Source organism: Osmia lignaria, chromosome 8, assembly GCF_051020975.1.
Source record: "Osmia lignaria lignaria isolate PbOS001 chromosome 8, iyOsmLign1, whole genome shotgun sequence".
Lineage (NCBI taxonomy): Eukaryota > Metazoa > Arthropoda > Insecta > Hymenoptera > Megachilidae > Osmia > Osmia lignaria.
In genome coordinates, this window is record NC_135039.1 from 14,642,128 (window position 1) to 14,666,526 (window position 24,399).

The window sequence follows — 24,399 nt, forward strand, 5'->3', positions numbered from 1 at the left end:
GGATGTAAGAGGTGGAGGAATGTAAGAGATGCAGGAATATAAAGGATGCAAGGGATGTAAGGGTTGCAGGTGTGTAAAGGATGCAGAGATGTAAGGGATGCAGGGATATAAGGGTTGCTGAAATGTAAGGAATACAGGAATATAAAGAATGCATGGATGTAAGTGACATCAAAATGAAAATAAATTTCAAAATTTTTAGAAAATATAACTTTATTTAATTCTCGATATAATTATTTGAGTTACATACAGCTGTATAAAATTTATCCAACTACAATTAACGCAATGTTTCCTAATATTTGTTCAATTACTTAATATGTACACGAATATTGTACATACTGTTGTGAAAAGAATTAATAAAGGCTGAATGGTAACTGCAGCACTGGAATTATGTTTTTGTATGGCAGTAATTGCATGTTTCAATAAGCGATTGATTACTGGTGAGTTCGTTAAGTACCAATCTTCATTTTTCTTCGCTGTTTTGATTGCAGATTGCACTGCTGGTAGAAGGTTCGTGATATTTCCTACTTTAGTCTCAGCAAATGTGTTTAACTGCAAAATTCATCAAAATAATTAGTTACTGGACGTTGCTCGAATGGAGATAATGAATTACCTTTAAAATTTGACTTGAAGTTGAAACACGTGAAGCCACTTTGGAGATTAAATCAGCAACACCGTCCCAGTTACCGTAGCTAAAACAAAAATTGATTACATTTTCATCCGACTGATCAGTGGAATCGGAGCGCCCTCGGGCATCGGTCAGATGGACACCTGCCCGAGGTATCACCCTTACAATTAGAGCCCTCCTCCTTTTGTAAAAAGTAAGCAGCAGAAAGCGTTCACTTACTATTCGTATAATTTCTCGTAATCGTTCATCACGAAGTCCAAAATCGCGTCAACTCCATGTTGTCCAGCATTGTAAATTGATGCAAACGCTGCGCTAATATCTTGTTTGCGAATTTTTGAGGGGTATGTACGATCCAGCATGTATTGTATGTATCTGTAACGAACATTTTTATTTTTATTTCGTCTCGTTAAAAAAAACCTACATTTTAGTTATGGCCGCTACTAAATTTGTAGGTTAGGTTCTGCACAATAGAAATTTTATGTTGCTGATGGTGATAATAGAAGTACAATTCCAAAAGAATAATTCTTAATAATTTTAGTATTATTTTTAACTTACTTGTTTAATAATATTTTGTTGTCAGTGCAACCGAAAGCATTTAGCATGACCATCTTCTCAGTAGCAAGGTCTGTCTTCAGGTACTGTTCCCACAAAAAGTTCCATTCGGTGTCAGATCCACTTTTCAAAGCTGTACAATAAACGGCTGCTCTTGCGTTTGGCGAAATTCCGTTCCTGTTGAATTATTTACATATTTTCAAATAAAGGTCAGTTATTTACTATAAGCAACTCAGACATAACACGTTCGAGCCTGATTGAGTAGATCTACCTGTACCAGAGAAGAAGAAGTAGTACCATTTTAAAAAGATGTACAATCGTTCAGTCATGAAAATAGATGAAATTAATGATTTCATAACTTCCCTTGTCTCGACTGAACTGCACCACTTACTCCAGGCTCGAACACGTTAAGCTGGCCAGAATATAAAACTTACTTGTTCTTAACATCTTTGCGCCATTCTCTAAATAAGCTGGTAGACTGCGTTACACAATCTTTATTGCCATATTTGCATGTCCAAGTTAGGATCAGTTCCCTGTTCAACTGGTTAAGATGGGGTTCCGTGTACGAGTCCAGGAAGCCTAGATCCTTGTACCTGTTTGTCGTCAAAGCTAAAACGTAGTCCCGAAGCAAGTCACTGCCAATTCGCCCTTCGTATCGTTGTACAATAAAATTCAATGCGTTAAAGAACGCTTTCCAGGGCAAGTAATTTTTCTCCTTCACCAGGTACACTGTGGTGCCTATCGTTATGTTGTACGTCAGATGGCCATCGCGAGCCAGGTTGAAAGCATCATCGACGATTTGAGCACGATTTGTGAAGTGTATGCCACTATGAGTAGGTTCCATTAGAGCTTTGATCAAACGTAACCAGGAATCGGTGTCGTAGTTTACTCGATAATAACCGGACTGTTGGATGTTTATAATGAACCAGTCCACATCCCTCTTTAAATTGAGACGCAAGATATCTTCTCCTAACCATAAGTTTGTCGAAGTCTTCATGAAATCCGGTGTGTAGCTGTCTGTCATAGTTATCGGTATCCAGAAATCCCCGGAACGTTTATACGTGGAGTAATGTTTCTGAAACCAATAATTTGTGCAATGGATGTGGATAGTTGAGGAAGAGTCTAGAAAGAGCCTAAGAAGAGGCAGGGGGAGATAGTGTAGAAAACTTATTAGAAGAGTAGGTAAAGACTGCGGAGAGCTTGGAAGGAGTCTGGAAAGTGTTAAGGCAAGGAGAACCTGAATTAGTGAGGACCTAGGGAAAACTGAAGGGGGTTGTAGGAAGCGTCAAGGTAAAGCCTATGGAGAACTTAGGGAAAACTATGGCAGATCCTATGAAAGAGTCTAGGAAAGACCAAGCTAGGGCTTGTGAGAATTTGAAAAGAGTCTACAGAAAACCTAAGGAGAGCCTAGGGAGTGCCAAGGTAGAACTGCGTGGCATAGGACACAGGTCGAACCTAGGAACAGCATTACAGCTATGCCCGGCTTACTACTTGCTGAACGTCCTACTAGCAGTATGATAATTACCTGAGTTAGCTTTAGGGTGGGGAAGTTATACTCTGCAAGCACAATTGGATATCCTGGTTTATTGGTCCAGCCGTCCATTAGCGATTCAAATGTTATGTTCCATTCCCCTAAACCACCTGTTTTGTTCACCTCTCTTGTGAAATGTTTCCAAAGGTCTTTTGGAGTTGCTGTACTATACCGATGACGCGTCAAATAGTTTGATATGACGTTTTTGAACACTTCTTGCCCAAATGTTTTTTGTATCATTCGTATCACGCTGGACGCTGGAAAATCGTTATTGATTTCGTGATATAATTCTTTATGTCTTTCATAGACAATCACTTACATTTTCCATAAGTAACGGTGTCGAAGACTTTTTTTATTTCCGAAGGTTTGCTAACAGGATTGTTCATAGGGTGGGTCGATGACGAGGCGTCGTTTAGCAACGCCGGTTGTAAATCGTTGACGACGACGAGATGCTGGTAGTTATATTGAGGTTGATACTACAATTGATTTATAGCAAATACGTTAAGGACATATAATGTGAACAAAAGATGTTTTAACTAGAATGCTTACCATATCCGAAAGTCGCCACTGCATGTATTCCGCGAAACCTTCGTTCAACCAAATGTATTCCCACCAATCGCAAGTGACCAGGTTTCCAAACATCGAATGAGCCAATTCATGGGCTATTATGGTGATTATATAATCCGTGTATTTAGCCGTTGTCACGTCCTTTTCATAGAAAAGTCCGTACTCTCTGTATAATATAATTAAATTCATTTTATCAACTGCATCGGCGATTAAATAACTAAGTAACAGCTAACCTACAATTGAAAGCTATTTAGTTGAAAATTTCATATAAATTTAAAGGAAATTCATAGATGTTTTGATAACTACAGATTCTCCGTGCCAAAATGAATCGAAAAGTCCTGAACCATTTTACAATATATAGTTTCCTTTGCGAGATATAAACGATTAAAGCTTAAATATGGACATCCGGCCGCCATGTTTAAACGCTGAGGGAGTAGCTGATCGCGTGACCACGCGCATGCGCATGCCACCTATGATCCCACCCCGGAGTCCCAACTTACTAGCTTCCCAATTAATGGAAACTTCAACTATAATTTCATTTCTATTAATTTTACCTAAATGTGACGAGTCCCCAATTTTCCATGGCACCCATTTGGAAGTCTGGAATTCCTATGAGGTCCAATTTCGGAAATGTAAATAAATGTTCAGTTTCCTCGAACAAGTACTGAAGTATTCTTGGAGCAACGATTTCTGCTAATTCGCCCTTTGCTACAATCTCAGGCCGACCCCACACATTTGTAGATTGTAAGGAAGTTCTCAATTTTTGGAAATCGCAGACGACGAACGCAATCAGATACGATGACATATTCAGCGTTTCCTTAAACGTATCCCAAACACGGCCTGTGTTACTGAAAATATAAATGCAAGAAAAATTCACAAATGAATTTTTAAGCGTGACATTGACAAGATAATAAATTACACAAATATTTCATCATTTGTGTGGTGTCATTGGCATACTCACTTTGACGGACGGGTGCTTGAGAGAGGCATATTGCTGAGGGCAACGTAATCCGTGGGTCTTTCCATTTCAATCACAAATTTAGCTTTCATGGCCGGTTCATCGAAGCATGGGAACGCTTGTCTGGCATAAGTTGGTTCAAACTGAGTCGTAGCCAACCAACTGTAAAACAATATTGTTAAAAATGTTTAAATTTTGATACTTCAGCAGTTTAACACATCCGATCCCAGGGGGAGGTCTAAAGGGGGCTACAGTCCAGGGCCACCTTTTAAAAAATATTTTTCGTGCTCCATTTTAATGTGATTAGATGTTATTTAATTTTATTTAGAATAAATTTCAATTTTCAATCGAGTTTATAGATTTAATAGCACCGTGGCCCCAGAAATCTGAATCCCGTCCTGATCGATCTCAAATGTGTTTTAAAATCTCAAAAAATTCTTTTCTCATTTTCTTTACTACTTTCTACTCACCGAAGTTGTTTCTTACTATTGACATAATGACTTCGATAAAATCCTTCCATATCGTCATTCAAATTACCGGTGTACGTAATGTCGACGAACAGTTTGTCACTTTTTATAAAATTCTTCATAAATATCGATAGTGTCTGTGTATTGGGGTTCAGTAGCCAACTGCTTACTTGCAATGGTTCAGAGGGATTTTGATATACGGATACGTCCTTGATGTATAGTTTATACGCGTTCACGACTATACGAGATACATCGTCTCTTTTGCGCTCTATTTCGATCTTCACCCTTCCGGTAAACGTGAAGTTCCTCTCCTCGAATCCAGGAGACAGAGAGATGTTATATTTCAACGGTGAAAATGTAGACGGCAGTCTATAGTCCTCGTGAGAATATTTGGTCTCGAACCATTCGTGTAGCATAGGAATATGTCTCTCCGCCCATTTCAATTCATAGTCCGGGTCATTTTTGTACGAGTTCAATGTGTTTTGAGAAGTTGGATCCTTTACACTCAGCCATTCAAGCAAATTGGTGTACTGCAAGAAAATGTACAATAATATTCCACCACTTATGACGTATCGGTATGAAATTTAATTAAAGATACTAATTACTTTATTATAAAGCTTCTGGGTGAAAACTTTCTTCCCTATTGCGCTTACTATACTGCGCACGCTGGACTCTTGCCTAAAGCTGTCGAAGTTATCGTGAAATTAATAAAAATCATTTTTTTTTCAATCATGTTGATTCACTTACTATTTGACCATTTTTTCGTAATTATTTTTAACAAATTCGATGACGGTTTCAACACCCTCTGGGCTGGCGTCCATAACATAAGAAAATACGCTCGAGCTATCCTCGAATCGTATGACATAATCCTTTGTTATTGCTTGATGAAGTAACCTAACAAAAAATGAACACAAAGGTATTTAAAAAATTGAACACCTTTTTTTGAAGCATCCTGTAGATGGTTACTTACTGATCGAGAAGGACTTTGTCCGTGGTGCAAGCTAAAGATTGAAGTAATGTCAACTTGTGTGCAGGGAATGATGTTATTTTATAGAGGTCCATTAAAAGATCCCAATCGGAAAAACTGTTCCTTCTGGCAACCGTGCAATAAACTACGCTGTAGTAATTGGCCTGAATCCTATAAAAAATCATTTTGATAGAATACATTTATTAGTAAAAAAATATTTGTATATTTCTTCCACCGACTATACATGTGACTGTATAGTCTGTGGAAACAACATAGCATAGTAATATTATTTTTAAACTTATAGAAAGTCATACAGTACTTACGATGCGTATTTGTTGCTTGAAGGGTTAAAACGCCAATACGACCAAGCTTCTTCTTCACAGTTGCTTATATTTAATTTACAAGCCCACTTGCGAACGTGCGATCTGAACAATTTAGTTACATGACTGTCTGTTTCTTTATCTTCGAATCCCAGTTTATTGTATATTGGAAGGAGCAGTGAGCTCGCGTATCGCTGCAAAATAATTTTATCAAATTAATAATGCAGTAGACTTCCCCTCCATAAAAAATTTCAAGCATGCTAATGTTGCTATTAAGAAGAACGGATAAATTTGATGGGGTACCTTGAAAGCACCGTACGCGTCTCTTTCTTGCATATGTTTATGCAAATAATTCAAGTTGTTGAAAAATGCACGCCATGGAATGTAATCCGTCTCTTGGGTCAAATATTGCGTAGCAGAAAAAACAATGTCATAATCAACCATCTCTGCCCTGCCTAAGTTCATTAAATCATCGATCAATGAAGCACGATTAATCTCGTGAATCTTCTCGCGTTGGTCGCTCTTCAAGACGTTGATTATTCGTTTCCAGGTTTGGTTGTCGTAATTCGTACGATAGAAGCCTGAAAATACATAATTTTTTCGAATTAGAGTGATACAAGCTAGTGCAATATTAATGCTAGAAGTGTCAGCGTTCGATGTACAGTGTCGAGCATGGTGGGCTTCCCTAGGGAAGATGGCGGCGTTCGAACTCCCCCCTCCCATAGGTTTCCCAGGTTCTGGGGTTCAGCGTTCTTCCCCTTCCCTGGGTTCCCGCCCCACCTCGGCGGTTCCCCTTCCCCGTCTGCCTCTTGAAGGAGGCCCACAGAAAGAGACAAAGTATGGGAGTCTACTTTGCTCGATACTGTACAGTTTTAAATTGAAAATAAATAGGGTTAGAAGGTCTGGAAGGTCAAATGGACAGGTGACTCATTCTATAGAGGAAATAATAAATTGGTCATTTACCAGATTGTTGCAAATTCAGCAAGATTAGATCATTTTTGTTTGGCAGAGAGTCGGTAGTGTTCTGCAGCCAGTATCTTGGCTTCGTGTCATTGAAATTTAGGGTGTTCAGAGATGTCCAACTGATAGGAGTGTACCATTTGGCTGCAGAGACCTTGTCCTTCCCTGGCTTCAGGATGAATCTTTCTTGTCTGAGGATCACATAATCAGGTTGAACGGTGACATGGATAACAGGGTAACCAGATTGGTTGGTCCATGAGTTCATAATTGAGTGAATCTCGTTCTTGACGACTGGATCAGTAATCTGATCTTTGAAGGCATCGGCCAAGTCCGTCGGTGTTGCTACGTCGTATTTCCTGGGAGATTAAAAAGTAGTCAGGACATACGTAATTAATGAGTTCAGTGCAACCGATGTCTTACCGTTTTTCAAGATAATTGTGAAGTGCCTTGAAGAATACGTCGTTACCCAATGATTTCTCCAACATTCTGATCACGCTAGCGGCCTTGGCATAAGATATGGTATCGAATATTCCTCTGATTTGCGTTGGGCTGTACACATCATGGGTCATGGGGTGAGTGGAGGCTAAACTGTCCGTTTCTAAAGCCGAGTGCAACTGTTCCACTACGAACTGAGCTTCCAAGGACCAATCCTTCTTCACCTGGTAACGGGAGCATTGTAATAACTGGATTAACACCTTCAGCTGGATGCCATCATAAGATGTCAAACGACTTTCATAGCTGCTACACTTACACTGGCTGTTCCATGATATTGGAAGTACCTAGCAAAACCTTCATTTAGCCAAAGATACTTCCACCAAAGAGGGCTGACATAATCTCCAAACCACTGATGAGTGATTTCATGGGAAATAACATCGATGATGCTCTGTTTCGAGTCTGTCGTTGATTCATCACCTTCCAACAAATATCTTTCTTTGTAAGTCAACAGACCCCAGTTCTCCATTGCACCTGACACGAAGTCTGGTAATGCTACCATGTCCAACTTGGGAAGCTGGTACGGTATTGACAATGCTTTCTCATAATAACTGACTAAGGGCTCCATCACGGACAAGGAATAGTTTGCGTATTTTATCGCCATTGGATTTGTCCAGACAGCATATTTTCCATTGGTATTCCTCAGTACTTTAAAGTCGGACACCACTAGAGCCACCAGATACGTGGACATGATAGGAGTTTCCTTGAATAGAAGCGACCTTCGTCCATTTCTGTAAATGGAAATTCACGTTGATGAGGGCGCACGAGAGTTGTAAATCAGATTAAGAAGCGAAAGGCATTCAGCTGCGTGACCTCGAGAAACTTTGGGAGTGGGGAGTACCCCACCACTCCCAACGACTCGCCCGAAACGAAAACGCATCTCGAGCCCGTAACGTGCAAAAACGGGCACCAACGGGCGCCCGTGCCCACCTTGCTACTTCTAATCGCCCTTGTTCTGAGTTACCATTCTCCTTCAAAAATCTACTTAATTGAAGCGTCAGAGGGAAATAAGATACTTACCCATGATCTACGGTGTGTTCAATCGGCATGTTGCTAATGGCACTATAATCTCCTGGCACGGTTACATTGACCACAAATTTGGCTTTCATTGCTGGCTCGTCGAAACAAGGGAACATCTTTCTTGCTCCGACTGGTTCCATATGAGTGGCTGCTAACCATCTGTAAAAGGATAAGTGTCATCTTTAAGCGATGTAAATAATTACAAAGGGCTACACTAATGACGTTCTCAAACTCAAAAGCAGGTACTGTATGCTACCTCTTTTAAAAATTGTTCGTTCCTACAATTATATTTATGGCAATGTAATATGTCCACTATAATAAAACGTACCTTACTTTACCATAAAGGTCGAAATACCAACTTCTATAAAATCCTCTCATGTCCTCGTTCAAGGACCCTTTGAACCCTACTACGATGGTCACATTCTGTCCAACTTGCAATTCTTGGGCAACTTCAATCGTCAAAAAGTCATATTTTTTATCAACAGTGAAGCTCAATACAGCCACAGATTTATCCCCTACGAGTACATTAACATTGTCGTGGCTAAGGTCTGACGAATGTAAAACGATCGTTTTTGTCTTTTGCTTGACCACAGTGTCGATCCTCACTGTTCCGTCGAAGGTAAAATTGTCAGCTTGGTTCACGTCCGTTTTGACATCAATATAATACTTAGAAGGACTTAAATTTTGAGGTAAACGATACTCGCTATCTATTGGAGGTGGGTTCTCTTTATCGTGAGAGTCTATCCACGATATGATGGGATCTATGTTCTTCTCAAACCACCATAATTCGTACTTTGCGATTTCCAGGGCATTTTGTAGAGAGGTTTGGATACTTTCGAATTCCACTTTACGTCGTTGGATTAAGTTGTCGAATTTGTCCACCAATTGTTTGGTTGAGAATCGCTGAGAGGCTGAGGAGAGGACACTCGAAACTAAACCTAGTCCGTTGCTGAAATACATAATTAAATTTTCAATTTTAAGTGAATATAGTCATCCTTAGTAGATTTTCGTTATATTGCCAATGGAGCCACCATTGGAGCCAATTGGTATCAGCGTAGCCACCATAGTGGGGCAGAGACAATATAATTAGTCTACTACATTTTTAATCATCCATTACGTACTATTCCTTCATCTGAGCATGGTATTTATCGACGAAATTTAGTACGAACTCTGCACCCCCTATACCGGAACCATAGACAGCTGAAAACACTGAAGTACAGTCCTGTTTGCGAATTCTGGTCTCTTCGAAACTCTTCAGGGCGGAAAGGAGATATCTGAAACAAGGAGACGATACTGTCTTAAAATAACATTCTTAATGAGATTGTTGATATTATTTATAACGCTGATGTCCTTACATCTCTAAGATCGTGCTGTTATTGCTGCATCCAAGAGCTTGTAATAAGGTTATTTGATCATTGGCAGAATTCGAATTGAAATACTGATTCCATAGGAATTCCCAGTCGTCCTTTGATCCATATTTCACACCCATGCAATATGCTACTGATCTCTGGTTTGGTTTGATTCTGTATAAAGAGCAAAATTAACCAATGACTAATCAATGAACAGATCATGTTATTATGAATATATTATAAATTTAATAATCTTTTTACGTTGAAGTGTTGTTCTTCCTCCATTGTTGGAACATGTTAGTGAAAGTCTGAATGCATCCCTGGTGGCCATAATTGCAGGCCCATTTGTTTAATTCCCCTCTCAATAATACTGTCAATCTGTCATCATTGGGACGATCCAGATACCCCAGTTCTTTGTATCTATTTTCGATAAGAACAAGGACAAAATTCTGCAAAAGAAAATGGATCATGCAATTGATATTTCTATTTAGGTAAACTTCATATGTAATAGGATCTCGTTATATTGTCACACAGGATGTTACAGGGGCAGGGCATTCATAGAATTGTCAATATACAGTAGCTGCTTGATAATTTGCCGCCTTCAGGACTTTGAAATTATAGAGCGTTAGTTAGGTCAGTTAGGCAATAGAGGGATACGCGCGCATGCGTGGGTGATGCATAGGAAGGGGGAACTGCCGTGCGTCATTGGCCAACTAGGCGAGGGAGTGGGGCGCCGGTGCATGCGTACGGGCAGAGGGCGTTCCCAACAGCGAATTATCATACGGTTACTGTAAAACGAGCTCATTCTAGGTCATCAAACTATGACACGTGTGTTTAACGAGAAGTGGTAATCATAAATACTTAATTAGTGAACGAACCTTAAACTGTTTGTAATATTCGGCATGTCCAGATAATCTTTGATCAAGATACGATAGTCCAGAGAACGCAGATTTGAAAGGCAAATAATTTGTTTCGAATTTAAGATACTGCAGACAATCAAATGTTATGTTATACGAGAGCATACCAGCTCTTGCTAGATTCAAAGAATCATCAACCAACACTGCTCGATTAAGCACATGAATGTCTGCATAGTTTTTGCTGTTTAGAGTTTCGAAAATGCGATACCAGGATGCATAGTCATAATTCACTCGGTAGAAACCTGCAATCAATAAAATCAAAAAATTTTTATTTTCTTCCTTTGCAGAATTATTTAAATAGTATAGTATTTAATATTTAATATTTTCAAGAAGTACAATAACCTGCATTGTATATCTTGTGCAATAATAAATAAGGTGCAATTTTATGAAGATAATGATATCTTGTTATCGTTGGTAAGTCGGGTGTATGTAAAATATTTAATCACACTTTATCTTTGTATATTAAAAATTCTATTATCGTGAATGATGTAAACTTTGGAAATGATCTTTTTTTCATTTCATTATCATAGAAAGCCCCCCCCCATAACGCCATTTTTCTCAGATCTTTTCAGTAGTAGACCCTTCTATCTCTACACTGCCCTTTTCCCTAGGGAAAGCTGCTATACTCAGTATCATATAGGTATTACTACTTACCTGATGATTGAACATTGAATATCACCCATCCTGAACTGTTCCCAACATTAATTGTGTCTCGTTCCTTGTTCAACCAGTATCTCGGCTTCACAACATTAAAGTTTGGATTCTCTTTGGTGGTCCAACTGAGAGGTACCCACCATGTCAGGTTCGTAGGTGTCGATTTTAAATTCCTCAAAAAGAAACGTCTTTGTTGCAGACTTGCTACACCCTCTCTGTTGATGGCTATGTTTAGAACCGGATATCCAGCTTTCTCTGTCCATGTGGACATGATTTCACGAACAGTGGCGTTTAGAGACTGATTACGTTTGTTGATCTCCTTCTGAAATTCCTCCCATAGATTCTCTGGTCGCGCTACCTTTGTCTCTTTGCTGCAACAAGTATAAAATGTTACGTACATCCAACAAAATCATTTAATGAATTTGATAATTACTTGTTGCTCAGATAATTTTGCAGGCTAGCTTCGAACACGTCGGATCCGAATATGAGATTCATCATTCTTACGATGCTGCCACCTTTGTTGTAAGTTATGGTGTCCCCTATTGAACTAAGCTGCTGGGTATTGGAAACCTCACGACTCATTGGCTGAGATGATTCGACCCCGTCTGAAGCGTAGGCTGTCTGATGCTGTTCTACTACGAACTGTTCCTCCAAGTTCCATGTTTTTTCAATCTGAAAAATATAGCGTAGCAGGTGTACAATTTTCAGATGACAATGTTCCACTTTCATACAAAACCTAAATTATAAAATGTAACAAGAAGATCATAATTACCTGTGCAGTGCCAAAGTACTGGAAGTACCTAGCGAACGCTTCGCTCAGCCACAAGTAGCTCCACCATTCAGGAGTGATCATATTACCGAACCACTCGTGAGTCAATTCATGAACGATTACAGTAGCGACGGATTGATTAGCATAATCGGAAGTCGAACTGTCACATAGCAATCTCATTTCTCTGTAGGTGATGATACCCCAGTTCTCCATCGCGCCAGCTGAGAAGTCTGGTATGGCAACCATATCCATCTTGGGGATGTTGAAATCTTGCTTGAACAATCTGGACAGGTAAATAGTGGCGTCTAGACTGAGGTCCCTGGCATACATCGCTTGACGAATGGCATTGGGCCTGGCCCAAATGCTTAAGTTGCCTAATTGCAAACTTTCGAAGTCCGAGATGATGAAGGCGACCAGATAAGTGGACATAGGGATACTTTGTTGAAATTCGTCCCAGGTTCCTTGTGGTCTGTACAAAACCAAAACAGAAATGTGTCAGGCCGAATGTACATTGGGCGAGTAATTGTGTCAGCATATGCTGCCACTTCCTGAAGAGGAAGAAGGTAGTCCCCCTGGACAGTTGTCCTTCCTCGACCCCTTATTTTTCCAAAATTACTTACTCTTTATAACTTTTATGAAGTGGCATGTTGCTAAGAGAGTTGTACCCCGGAGGTCTTAGAATCCTGATTGTAAACCTTGCTTTGAAACTTGGCTCGTCGAAGCACGGGAAAGCATGTCTCGCGTGCGCTGTTTGGAACTGCGTCGTGGCCATCCATCTAAACCATTTTAAAAAACATATAGGTATAACATTATTGACGATTGTCAGAATGGTAAGATGTCCTATGAGTTTTGACCAAATGCTCGAAAGGACTTTTTGCACAGAAAATCTACATTAACGATTTACCTAATCTTCCCATTAGAATCGATGTAAGAGCTCTTATAGAATCCAATCATGTCGTCTCGGAGCTTTCCATTGTACGCGATGTTGATGGATATTTTCTCTCCTTTATTCAATGTTCTGTTAAGACTGATTTCATATTTCTCTGTAGTGTCGTTGTATCTGGAGGGTGTTTTATTTATCGTTTGATTATTCCAGTTAACAGTTAGCGTCGTTATATTGACACTTCCACGATGAAGAGTTACGGTGTCGGTCAACTGTTGCACTATGGCATTAATACTCATAGACCCGATAAATATGAAGTCACCCCCCATGGTTGGTATGAGATTGATCTCATAACTAATGGGTATAACCGATTTTGGTAATCGGTAGTCGTAGAACGTAATATTCTCTCCATCTTCGACAAATGGTTCTGTAAAATAAATTATTTCTTTTTAAATATTAATAAAAACACAAGGGTTAATGAAATAAACAGACATAAATTTTTTATTAATTATTTAAATTTTAACACTTCCTAAATTTTTCTATTAGCACTTTTTATAACTATTAAAATATTACTTTTAATCACCAATTATTGGCTCATATCTTTTTTTAAATTATTAATTATATGTAAGCTTTATTAAAATTTGTGTCATTACCTTGATTCCCCTTTGTTAATTGAAATCCAGCGACCACTAAAAGGAGAACTGTAATTGAAGCCCAGTCCTGGATGAAATTCATGATGTCCCCTCGCTGTTCCTTTGTTTAATAACCTGCATAAAAACATTGCAAAATATTTAAAAATATTATAAATCAAAAATATTCTCATATTAACGAGAATAAAATTATAGAAGTTGTTATTAAATGTACTTGAAAAAGAGAAAAATAACAAATTATAAATAAATTCTAATTGCATAATTATAGCAGTAAAACGCACACGAATTATTCAACAGGAAATTGTTTTATATATTTTGATAACTTCAGATAACAAATTCATTGAAAAATAATAAAATGACAAACACAAGTGCAATAAGAAAAATATTCAGTAACATATATAGAATTTTTTAATAATAATTTATTGATATAGAATGAATTGAATAAAGAAATTTTTTTTTATGTAAGAGAAGATTTCAATGTTTATAAATTTCTTCGGTATTATTAATTACAATTTACCTTCTTTGTACTATGTATTACAATTTGTTTAGAGCGAATTTAGATCTCGTTGAAACTTGTGTTAGTAGATTACAATGTAAATGCAACCTGTTCTCTATTTTTAGTCCGTACTTATCAGTATTTGTTTGGTGTAGACATCAAACAATTACCAGATTCGACAATGAACTTGTTTTCTTCAGTTAATATACAATTTATTTATTATAGAAAAAATCAAATTACTACAAAAGTGACTATGGAGAAAATAATACAGGGTGTTTCTTATAGTGTCTCTATGGGATATTCTGTAAACTCTAAATTCTAAATATTAAATTAAAATTTAAAAAACGTTTTACTTCTTTAATATATGAAAGTAGTATCTTCTATTTTATAAAATTATCTTTTTCTGAAATTCAAAATAAAAATACTACCCTTTTTTTAAAAAAAAAAAGAACACTAATTAAAATATATGTACATTCCCGCCCTTCCCCGTAAGCATCCCCGAGGAAAATGACAATGTAGGGGAGTGGGCCCCATAATATAGGTCTGTAGATCCCCACCACTTGCGAGTAAACGTTTACGCGGGAAATTTGAATTGATATTTATTTATTATTCATATTTCTCAGTTACATATTATGATATTTAATCATTCCAAATCATATTATTTTGTTTCTAAATTACTTTTAATATTGACACCGGCAAAATGAACATTTTAAGAATTCCTATTTCCCCTATATCGTCATTTTCCCTGAGAAAGTCTGATTTGCCGCTTATTAATTTATTTTCTTGACACTTTCCTTATTGAATATTGACAATTTCATGAAATACAAACTAATGATGACAGTTTCGAGTATTGGGTACTTTCGTGAAAAGGATAGAGTACTCACGTGAAACTGTTACAAGACATAAAAATAAATGATTAAATATTTATTCAATAGAGATAACAATCCGATGCGATAACTCGTTCATTTCACTGAATTTATTAACAGATGGAAAGGTACTGATTAAACATCGCGAATGTTGATTAACGATATTACGTTTTTAAAATTTACAATGTCTAGTTTATTAATATTTGAGTGTAAACAAAGATTATATCATTTTTTTATCAAGAATGCAATAGATATTAAATAAAATTTTCCGGATTAAGGGTTTGCACCGAGGTGTACACTATATTGCTACCCATACTAATTCAAAAACTGAAATGTTTTAAGGAGCTCAAAACAAATTGAAATTGAAATTTCCTCTCTCCATTGCATTTTCCATTATTTTTAAAAATATTTCTAATACTATTTTTCAGTTGCAAAATATCCAAATTATGAATTGCCTAAATCTATGTATGTACTGTCATTTTACAAAAACTATAAGGTCCTCTACTTAAGAGGCCTCTTTAATTAAATTCCCCATCACTTGCATAAATTTTCTAATCTCCATGCACCAAAATTCTGTGGCCTTTCCCTCTTGACCATCAACAAAATTAAAAAAATAAAAATAAAAGTGAACTTACAAAACTATCTTTGGGTACTAACAAACTCGTCTTTCAATCATCTGTCTTCATAGTCACATCCTTCGGCAAGATACTACCAGTGTCAATGCTGAATACAGGTAACTTCGAAAGTGAAAGTCACTTATCGTAATAACAATTCGTATCACAAACGTTTCTTTTTTTTTTCACGGACACAATACAAGTTATACAGTACACGATCTGAGATTAAATGTTGCGACGTTTGAGCAGATTCGCCGCGACTTTTCGCGATTCCTGTAACCTTCTGATCGGCCTGCTCTCTGCCAACTAGATCGTCGCCTTCGTTTTCATCACTTTTTGACGCGTGCCCAACATTTGTTACGTTGTATTAATTATCTTATCAAACGATTGACCAAGGGCTGATACACGGCACCATTTTTATCGCAAGGAACCGTGTCAGCATACAGAGATACCGCTTTTATAAACAGGTCGAAATTCTTTGTCCACCGTATAATCGAGTATTTTGGGTATTGATTGAATATCCGATTTTTATATTTATTCTGTAAATACAAAGTGTATCAAACTTTGTCTAAACATGATCAGTACATTCTTATTGCATTGATTACAGTTGGGATTATTAGTGACCAGCATACAATTGGGGCAAATAAATTCCTGGATGTCCAATTCCTTTTTTTCTTAAATTTTGTAAGAATTTTATAAATAATTTTTTTTTTAACTAATTAATTATGTAGGTATTTTGTATGATTAGATTTATCAAGTTTGCGAAGATAAAATTTTTGTGACAAAACGAAAAAATATTCCTTCCCCAGAATGTGAACAACATTATAAAACAAACATTAATATTATACACTGTAATAATAAACAGAATATGATGGTACATTTCAGAAAGCAGGACAAGTGTTTTTCACACCTGATGTATTGATGATTCATGCCGACAAAGAAATTAGTCACACCAATTGCAAACTTTCAAATAGTTGATTGATCTTTAGTTGGGATAACTAGTTAAGTAATGGTTTTAATATTATTTTAAGTAACATGCTTAGTTGTCACGTCTACCTGGACGATAAAAGCGTTTCCATGTACAAAATTGTTCTTGGTTCCTTTGATTTGACTGAAAAAAAGAAATCTCATAAATTATTATTAAAATTCATTTGGAGAAAATGAAATCATCCCTTAAGAAATTACTCCACTTTCAATCTGAAAAATCGAACTTACCTTGGCATTTTTTTTTTTTAATATCATCAAGCAAATGGAAAATCTGTTATATACGTTTTTTTGTACACATTTTGAACTTCACAAAAATATTTTTTTATTTTCTGTATTCAATAAAATGGCGGAGCTATAGCTGCCTCATATGAATCTGTCAAAAACAACTCTGTTAAACACAGCCATCTTAAGGCAGCTGCAGCTCAGCCATTTTGTTGAATACAGAAAATCAAAAAATATTTTTGTGTAGTTTAAGATGAATACAAGAAAATGTATATAACAGATTTTTCATTTATTTCATGGTTTTTCATCAAAAAATTATCAAAGATCGCTTTGAGCTTTCAGGGTCTATCACTTAAAATTTGTCAAATTTTTCATTTCCTTTCGTTTGCAGTTTGGAAGGCCATCTAATATCTATGATTCAGTGTAATCTAAAACACTATGGATGTTTCAAATAACCCTTTAAAGTAACTTTCAATGTTTCTGCTTTAGGCATTACACTCTTCCTCGTATAATCTTTCTTAGCAATCTTGGTCAAAATAAAATTGCGTCAAATGTTACAATTTCACCTTTATCTCTTCCGTAATTACGTGATTAGATGAAATGCCGTCGACATACGATAATTGTTTCGCAGTTTTTAAACCAACCGGATATAAAATAACAATTTATACAAAAGACTATCTTATCTTAAGGCCATTTCTATGCGATAGAGTTTTATGTAGCAACGTCATCTGTAAGGGATTTAATTACAGGTTTCCAATAACAATATAGCTTGAGATATTAATCCTATTAATTTAGATCTGGCTTAGCTATTATCGTTGGATATGTTTTTTATTTTTGACACCGAAGAAAGTTAATGAAAAATTGAAATATATACAAAAAATGGCACTTATGGCACATCAATTTAAAGCTCAAAGTTTCATCAATAGTCTTATTGTTAGTACAAAATGGCTGGTCCTTCGTTGAAACAAACAATAGTATAACTAATTATACTTTGTACTTTTCCATAATCCATCATATACAGCATATTCCAAAAATTTCCGTAAGTCATCAAACGATTATATATTTTTATAAAATTTTAATCTTTAAATTAATGTACCATGAGGACCATTTTTGATATTTTTATTGATACACCACAGCCTAATAATTAATTTATTATATTAAATCCATATATATGTAGATTTAAAAAAATTCCCCTCGTCGTACCGTAAATTATGAACTCATAAATCATGAAATGTAAAGAGACAGCAGTTTGGAGACTCAAGTGCACTAACTGTTCCCCTTTTAAATCGCGTTCTTCATAACAGCTGTCAAGAGCAGAAAACATGTGAAAAGACATATTACAAGGTAATACAGGTGAATAAACCTTACGCGCATATTTTATAATACACGCCATGAAGATGAAGAGAAGTCATGAACATAAGTTCAAAACCGCTATCTTAATGAATTATAAAAATAACACCTCTTGTTTGTTATTTTATGTGCAATAAAATGTTATTAATATCAACCCTTTTGCACTGGATCAAAATGACCCGGCATTCGGTAGACCAGGGCCAATTATTAAAAATATAAATAATTCCTAATTTTCAAATATTATACTTTCAATTTTTAATATTTTATGTTATTGCAGTAATTAAGTTTTTTTATTGTTTTATTATATTGCATTTGAGGCATGGGTCACTAATGACCGCCATAACAGTCAATGTGTTAAAATGGTATCCTATAGTACTTTTTTTTTCACACAATAGTTAATCTTGTTTTGGAAAATTCGAGATCCTTCTATTTATTTATACATGTTTCATCCAGACAGTACACACATTATCATGAATGTCATATTTTTGTACATTCATATTTCGTTTTAAGGGCACAGACTCCTTCGAGGCCTCCTCCGAATCGATATAAGCGCCATTGGAAAGAATCGGCCAATCATGAAAACACTTAATTGAGAAATTTGACATTTGACGGTGTGACATCTAACATCATTATGCAGAATAAGAAACGAAAGTGAGGTGGCGTAGTTGTCGAATCACATCATTTGAGAGATCTGTCGCGGTGTTGCCACATCTGTGACAATCCTGACCATCTAGCAAAATGAATTCACTCGAGCCGAGCGAGATTTTAATTCCAGGCGGACATAGAAAAGGACAGCGCGATAGAAAGAGAAGGAGTATCATGAATGAAACAACGTAGTACCGATCGGCAGAAATACATATGTTCGAGTCACACGCGACGACAGATTCGATGAGACTCTGTAATACACATAACGTACGCGACTATAAAACTTATACGAATAAAAACTACATGGCATTAATAATTTGAGAAAAGGAATGGAAAATAAACAGATGTAAATTGATCTATATATACAATTTATTCATTTAAATATTATCAATATAGGTATATAAATAATAATTAGACGGCCGCCCGTCGCCTGCCGCCCACTGCTCGCTTCTGCCTCTTCTTTCTCCGCGACGTCTGCATCGTCGATTACCATGACAGCCATCCCAGTCATGGCTATGGTATCGAATTTTTATCTGAAATATAATAATGGCTACTGTTGTAGACATAATTTCCATTTCATGAAAAATCTAATTCTGCCACATTTCTTACATAGAAGAATCAACGCTTTTACTTACTTGCGACGTTGACGGCCTCGGATTCTCCTTTCTCTTCCCTTTTATCCGACTTCGTTCCTTAGACCTCTTTCTCCTGTTTCTTCTATCCTCTTTCTTTTCTTCTTCTTCTTCCTCGTCCATCTGTGAAGAAAGCAATTTATGTATAGATAACGTAATATTAATTATGTAAGATTATACTTGCCGATTATACGTGATCAAACAGCATATTCGCAGTCCATTTGTCCTGTTAGGTAATGCTTTCTTGAATATACCTATATATAATTTTTTAATTTATTTCGAGAAGAGGAAAATGCTGTTTTTAATTTCTCAACGACAAAAATGTTCATGCAAAGATGAATGAAGATGAATGAAGATAAATATTGAAAAAAGAAAAAGTTAATGGAAATAGATGATATAGGACATTAATAATTTCATGAAGGGAATAAGAAAAAAATTGTTTCAGCTGAAAAAATAAATTTTGAGTCCAACGCTCGCTTCGCTCCAAAAAACCTCTTCTCGGGAATCCTTTCTTCGAAAATCTGTAACAAATTAAGAAATATAGTATGGCATCGCGTAACTCACGAGATCGTATGATCCGCGAGTACAATTGCTATTTCATGCAATTGTGAACCACCAACAGAGTTAGTGTTACTACACTTTACAGTGCATTGCGACGCCGGACAGTAACAGTATTTTTTATTACTGTCCGCATAAGACCTTTTTTGACTTTTCAAAGGTCACTATTTTAAAATGTGTATATCGGCGTCGAACAACTCGCGAGATCGTATGATCCGCGAGTACAATTGCTATTTCATGCAATTGTGAACCACCAACAGAGTTAGTGTTACTACACTTTACAGTGCATTGCGACGCCGGACAGTAACAGTATTTTTTATTACTGTCCGCATAAGACCTTTTTTGACTTTATAAACGCTGCTGTCCCCATCAGCAATCAGTGTTGAATAAATCAGCCCACGTTTTTCGACGCTGGTCTTGAAGCCTTCGACTATAGCGTCACTTTCCATAGCCGTTGATGCTTGGCTTGCGCTCCAATTTTTAAAACAGGTGTGCTTTCGTGGCTCTTCTTTCTTTTTCGCAGCACATCGACAAATCCTGCACACTTTGTTTCTCACACCAATAAATAAAACTTTCTTCGTGTGATATCCAATTATAACGCCGACTCCAGACGCGGAATTGTACGTTCCAGTCCGGTATGATCGTTTCATCCAGCTTCCATCGGCCACAACGGGGATGTGAGGGATTCCACATCCGGAAACAATATCGCCTCTTTCAATGGCCAAGCGTTTTTCTTCCTCTGCCGCTGTTACCATTTCTTCTTCTGCAGCAACAATTAATGTTTTCACTATTTCATCGTGATGTTTTCTAAATTCTTTCTTCGACATGGAGGGTATGTTCATCGCTGCAAGGAACTCTTCCATTTGGGCATAACTGGCTCCATTCACAATTGTTCCAGCAACGGCACACTGGTTTGTTTCCATGTGATTGCTTTCGTCAGGTTCGCTGTGGATTTCACCTGTATATTTGCACATATCGCATATTACACTGAGGGTGGTCCTCAGACCCGACCGTTTCATGCCGGTTATTTTCAGGTGTCTAATTCCACAGTCTTCCCTGTTTTTAGCATGGTCACCTATTTTTTGAAATTCGGCAAAGATGTGCTGCATGTCCACGATACTCAAGCCACTTGGTAGACAGAATTGTTCTTCAGGCTCGTTCGTTACAACTTTCTGTATCATCAATTCTTCATTTTCTGAATTTGTGCCTTCCATATTTATCCCATCTTCAGCATTGTTTGTTTCTTCAATTTCAAACAATTCATTCGTCGTTTCTTCAAAAATTTCTTTACAATTTGCCGTATTCTGAAGGGCTAACCGCCGCCTTCTTTCGCGGCATGCTCTTTTTTTCGAGTATCTTCTCGTATGAACTGTTAATTTTGGCCGCCGACTTGTATTTGCCATCACACATTGCTGTTCGCATTCATTTCTCCTATCTTCAATCACTTCAATCGTGAAAACATTTTCACTATCACTCATTGTCACTATCACACAACAATATTCACCTATCACTTTGATCACTACACACTTTCAAAGCTTTGAAATAAATTCAATGATGTTATCTATTTCTTGCTTCGAAAGCAACTGTCGCGAAAACGTAAAATGCACTACGGAGAAACATAGGGCACCGTGGTGGGGAGTGTTTATGAGGACTACGAAAAATAAACGACATCAATATTTATTTTAAAAAAAAGTTTTCTACTTGTATTCATTTATAATATTATGATTTTAAATTATTAAAAAAATATATAACATGAAAATAAAAATTCAATACGTAAAATCAGAAATTAGAAATTAGAAAAGGGTCTATTTTATAAAACAGTGAACACGGTCCTGATCCCCACCAACATTCGAGTGGTTTCAGCATCAACGACAAAAGACAATCAAAAGACAAGATGTCAGACCAGGAGGTGCGTATAATCGGCCAGTGAAATATTATATCATTAATATTACGTTATTTATATATAAATTACTTTCTTTATAGATGCAGATAGATGAAGAAAAGAAAGAGGAGAGAAAAGAAGAAAAGGAAAAAGAAGAAGAAAAGGAAAAAGAAGAACACAAGGAACCGAAACAAGGAAAAGAGGAGAGCAAGGAGAAGGCGTCGACGTCGCAAGTAAGTAAAAACGTTGATTTATCTATGTAATGAATGTGGCAGAATTAGATTTTCGTGAAACGGAAATCATTTCTACAATAGTAGCAAATGAATTTCCACGATTATTTTTGGTTTTTTAATAATGTCACAATCTTACATAATGGAATATATAGTCCGCTACAATTATATTAAAATTCATTATTATATTTCAGATAAAGAAGATGTTAAAAAAAATTCTATATAGCGGCGGCCGCGGCGGCCGCGGCGGCCGCGGCGGCTATCGCGGTGGTCGCGGCGGATATCGCGGTGGCAGGCGCCGAGGGCGACGAGGAGGCCGTCGTGGTCCTCCTCCTGGAGGAGAATACGTTTTTAATTTTTATAAGTAAATAAAAAATTTCAAGAAATTACACATCTGTTTATTTTTTATTCCCTTCGTAGCGGATCTCCGGCGAATAATCGCGTCAGACTCGCGGGTGAGAATATTCGCGACGAGACAGACAAAACCGATGTCATTCTGTGCGACAAAACACAGTCCGTCTCGCCATCTTGCTTTCTCACTCGCACGTATTACGCCGTCCGCGCGATCAGTTGTCACCGGCGAGCATCGGCCGCCGATTATTTGTTTTATATTTATAGGACGCGTTTAGAATTAATGTAAGAATTACTCAATAATTGTTGCATTCTCACTACCTCCGCTTCACCTTCTTGAAATTAATAATGTCCTGTAGTTCTCATTCCTATAAGTTTTATGGTCGCGTACGTTATGTGTATTATTTTGTAAAATATTGCGAAATAAGCAAGTTTTATAATTCATTCTTCTGGCATATTTTTAATTGCATTGTTAAAAAAACATGATTATAAATATGAATTAAACAGTTTTATGGTTGCACACATTAATATATGTATTGTTTCATTCTCGGACCTCTTTCTCGGCTCGAGCTGATGATTCGATTTGTAACAGATGTGAACAGTACGTTGCGGCAACTATGCCTTACTTGTGGCTATATTCGCGTAGCCGTTGGTGGTGTCAAATTAGAATTTACATTTATCGATTGATTTGTGTTTTTATCGACCCTGATGATAACGTGGTCAAATATACCATCAATGCCTCTGACGGAAAATCATTGAACTATTCTTATGTCTATTTTACGTATGATGCGTGCAAATCGTAGAATCGATTTTACGTCTTCCAGAAGTGATAAATTGTGAAAAATCGAATTTCAGTGATATTGTGCTAGTTTAAGGAAAGTCGGTCTGGTGTGCTGTCGGTGAAAAAACCATTAAATCGTCCAATATTTGCTAAAATGCAGCCGAACGCAGCATTCGGCAGCCATGTTGTTTGCTTACAACAGCGTCTGTCTCAATCTTACAATTTCGAAAATACGGTTTTTCTCAACGAATGGTGTTTATTAGCGTTCAAGCGGACCAGACCGACCTGTGCCGAAGTCTACCCGTGTGTGCTGTACTCGCGAAAATTTTATTTATGCAATTATCAAGACGAAAAATCGATTCTACGAAATTGAATGTCTCTCTCGCGCATGGCGTATACGTGCATGCTTTCCGTTGATTGTGTGAGTGCACGCATACAGGTCATGGCACAAGGAGTCTGTGCCCTTAAGGTGCGACCATATCAATCAATATATCTCATTTGTTACTGTCACATTAGACTGCTGTTTATGAACATTTTATTCCAAGTTAATATGCAATAAGCTCTCAGTTGACAAATTAAAATTACAAAGAAAATTATAGTTTTTGGTATTAATACCCTTTTCCTGGTTATTATAAGACGTATTTAGTTCGTCATTATAATTATCTCGTTCGTCACTATACTTATTTATATTAATAAGGCAGATAAATAATTATTTGCAAGCAAAATAATTATATAAATTATTTAAATTAATTTCTAAAATTTTGGTACGAGTTGTAAAAAATTCTAACACCTATATCATAGTTTCTGGGAAGTACAAAGCTAATCATAAACCATCTTATTGATAATAAAAAGTGTTGAAGTACCTAATATCATCTTCTTTGTGTTATTTATGATTAATATATATATCTATGAAGATATTTTTGATTATTAGTAATCTGCAGTAATATGCGTTAGTAATCTTTTATTTAATAAAATATTTCTTAACAATAGTTCTTTGAAAACATGAAGTCTAAAGGATGATATATAGTCATCACAATGTTTTTTTAAATCTATGACGAGAATTTATTTTTACATGTTAAACACAAGACCTTTATACTGACGGAA

General features: G+C 36.6%; 1 protein-coding gene and 1 long non-coding RNA gene across 2 annotated transcripts; both read right to left on the bottom strand.

Annotated features, from left to right (window-relative positions):
• Positions 1-204: 204 nt before the first annotated feature.
• LOC117606718 (putative aminopeptidase-2) lies at positions 205-15,986 on the bottom strand. The gene is made up of 32 exons (XM_034329530.2): positions 15,679-15,986; positions 13,685-13,798; positions 13,053-13,458; positions 12,769-12,924; positions 12,152-12,617; positions 11,813-12,051; positions 11,380-11,750; positions 10,687-10,967; positions 10,070-10,257; positions 9,815-9,982; positions 9,581-9,733; positions 8,788-9,408; positions 8,460-8,618; positions 7,699-8,170; positions 7,368-7,606; positions 6,951-7,303; positions 6,291-6,568; positions 5,991-6,181; positions 5,671-5,838; positions 5,448-5,594; positions 5,306-5,384; positions 4,704-5,230; positions 4,237-4,395; positions 3,830-4,123; positions 3,258-3,441; positions 3,028-3,184; positions 2,703-2,965; positions 1,612-2,252; positions 1,181-1,354; positions 845-997; positions 611-689; positions 205-549 (listed from the first exon to the last, which is right to left on the bottom strand). Exons 2-32 carry the CDS (start codon positions 13,764-13,766, stop codon positions 301-303), a joined length of 8,097 nt encoding a protein of 2,698 aa, XP_034185421.2. The 5' UTR covers positions 13,767-13,798; positions 15,679-15,986; the 3' UTR covers positions 205-300.
• Positions 15,987-18,720: 2,734 nt separating this feature from the next.
• LOC117605796 (uncharacterized) lies at positions 18,721-20,378 on the bottom strand. The gene is made up of 3 exons (XR_013062538.1): positions 19,678-20,378; positions 19,497-19,616; positions 18,721-19,394 (listed from the first exon to the last, which is right to left on the bottom strand). It is a non-coding gene; the product is annotated as an uncharacterized LOC117605796 (long non-coding RNA).
• Between the last annotated feature and the right edge of the window lie 4,021 nt (positions 20,379-24,399).

Coding starts and splice junctions, on each gene's coding strand:
- LOC117606718 (XM_034329530.2), bottom strand. CDS start 13,766: ATGAATTTCATCCAGGACTGGGCTTCAATTACAGTTCTCCTTTTAGTG. Junction 3,185..3,257: donor AGTGGCGACTTTCGGATATG/GTAAGCATTCTA, acceptor AATCAATTGTAG/TATCAACCTCAATATAACTA. Junction 2,966..3,027: donor CACCGTTACTTATGGAAAAT/GTAAGTGATTGT, acceptor ACGATTTTCCAG/CGTCCAGCGTGATACGAATG.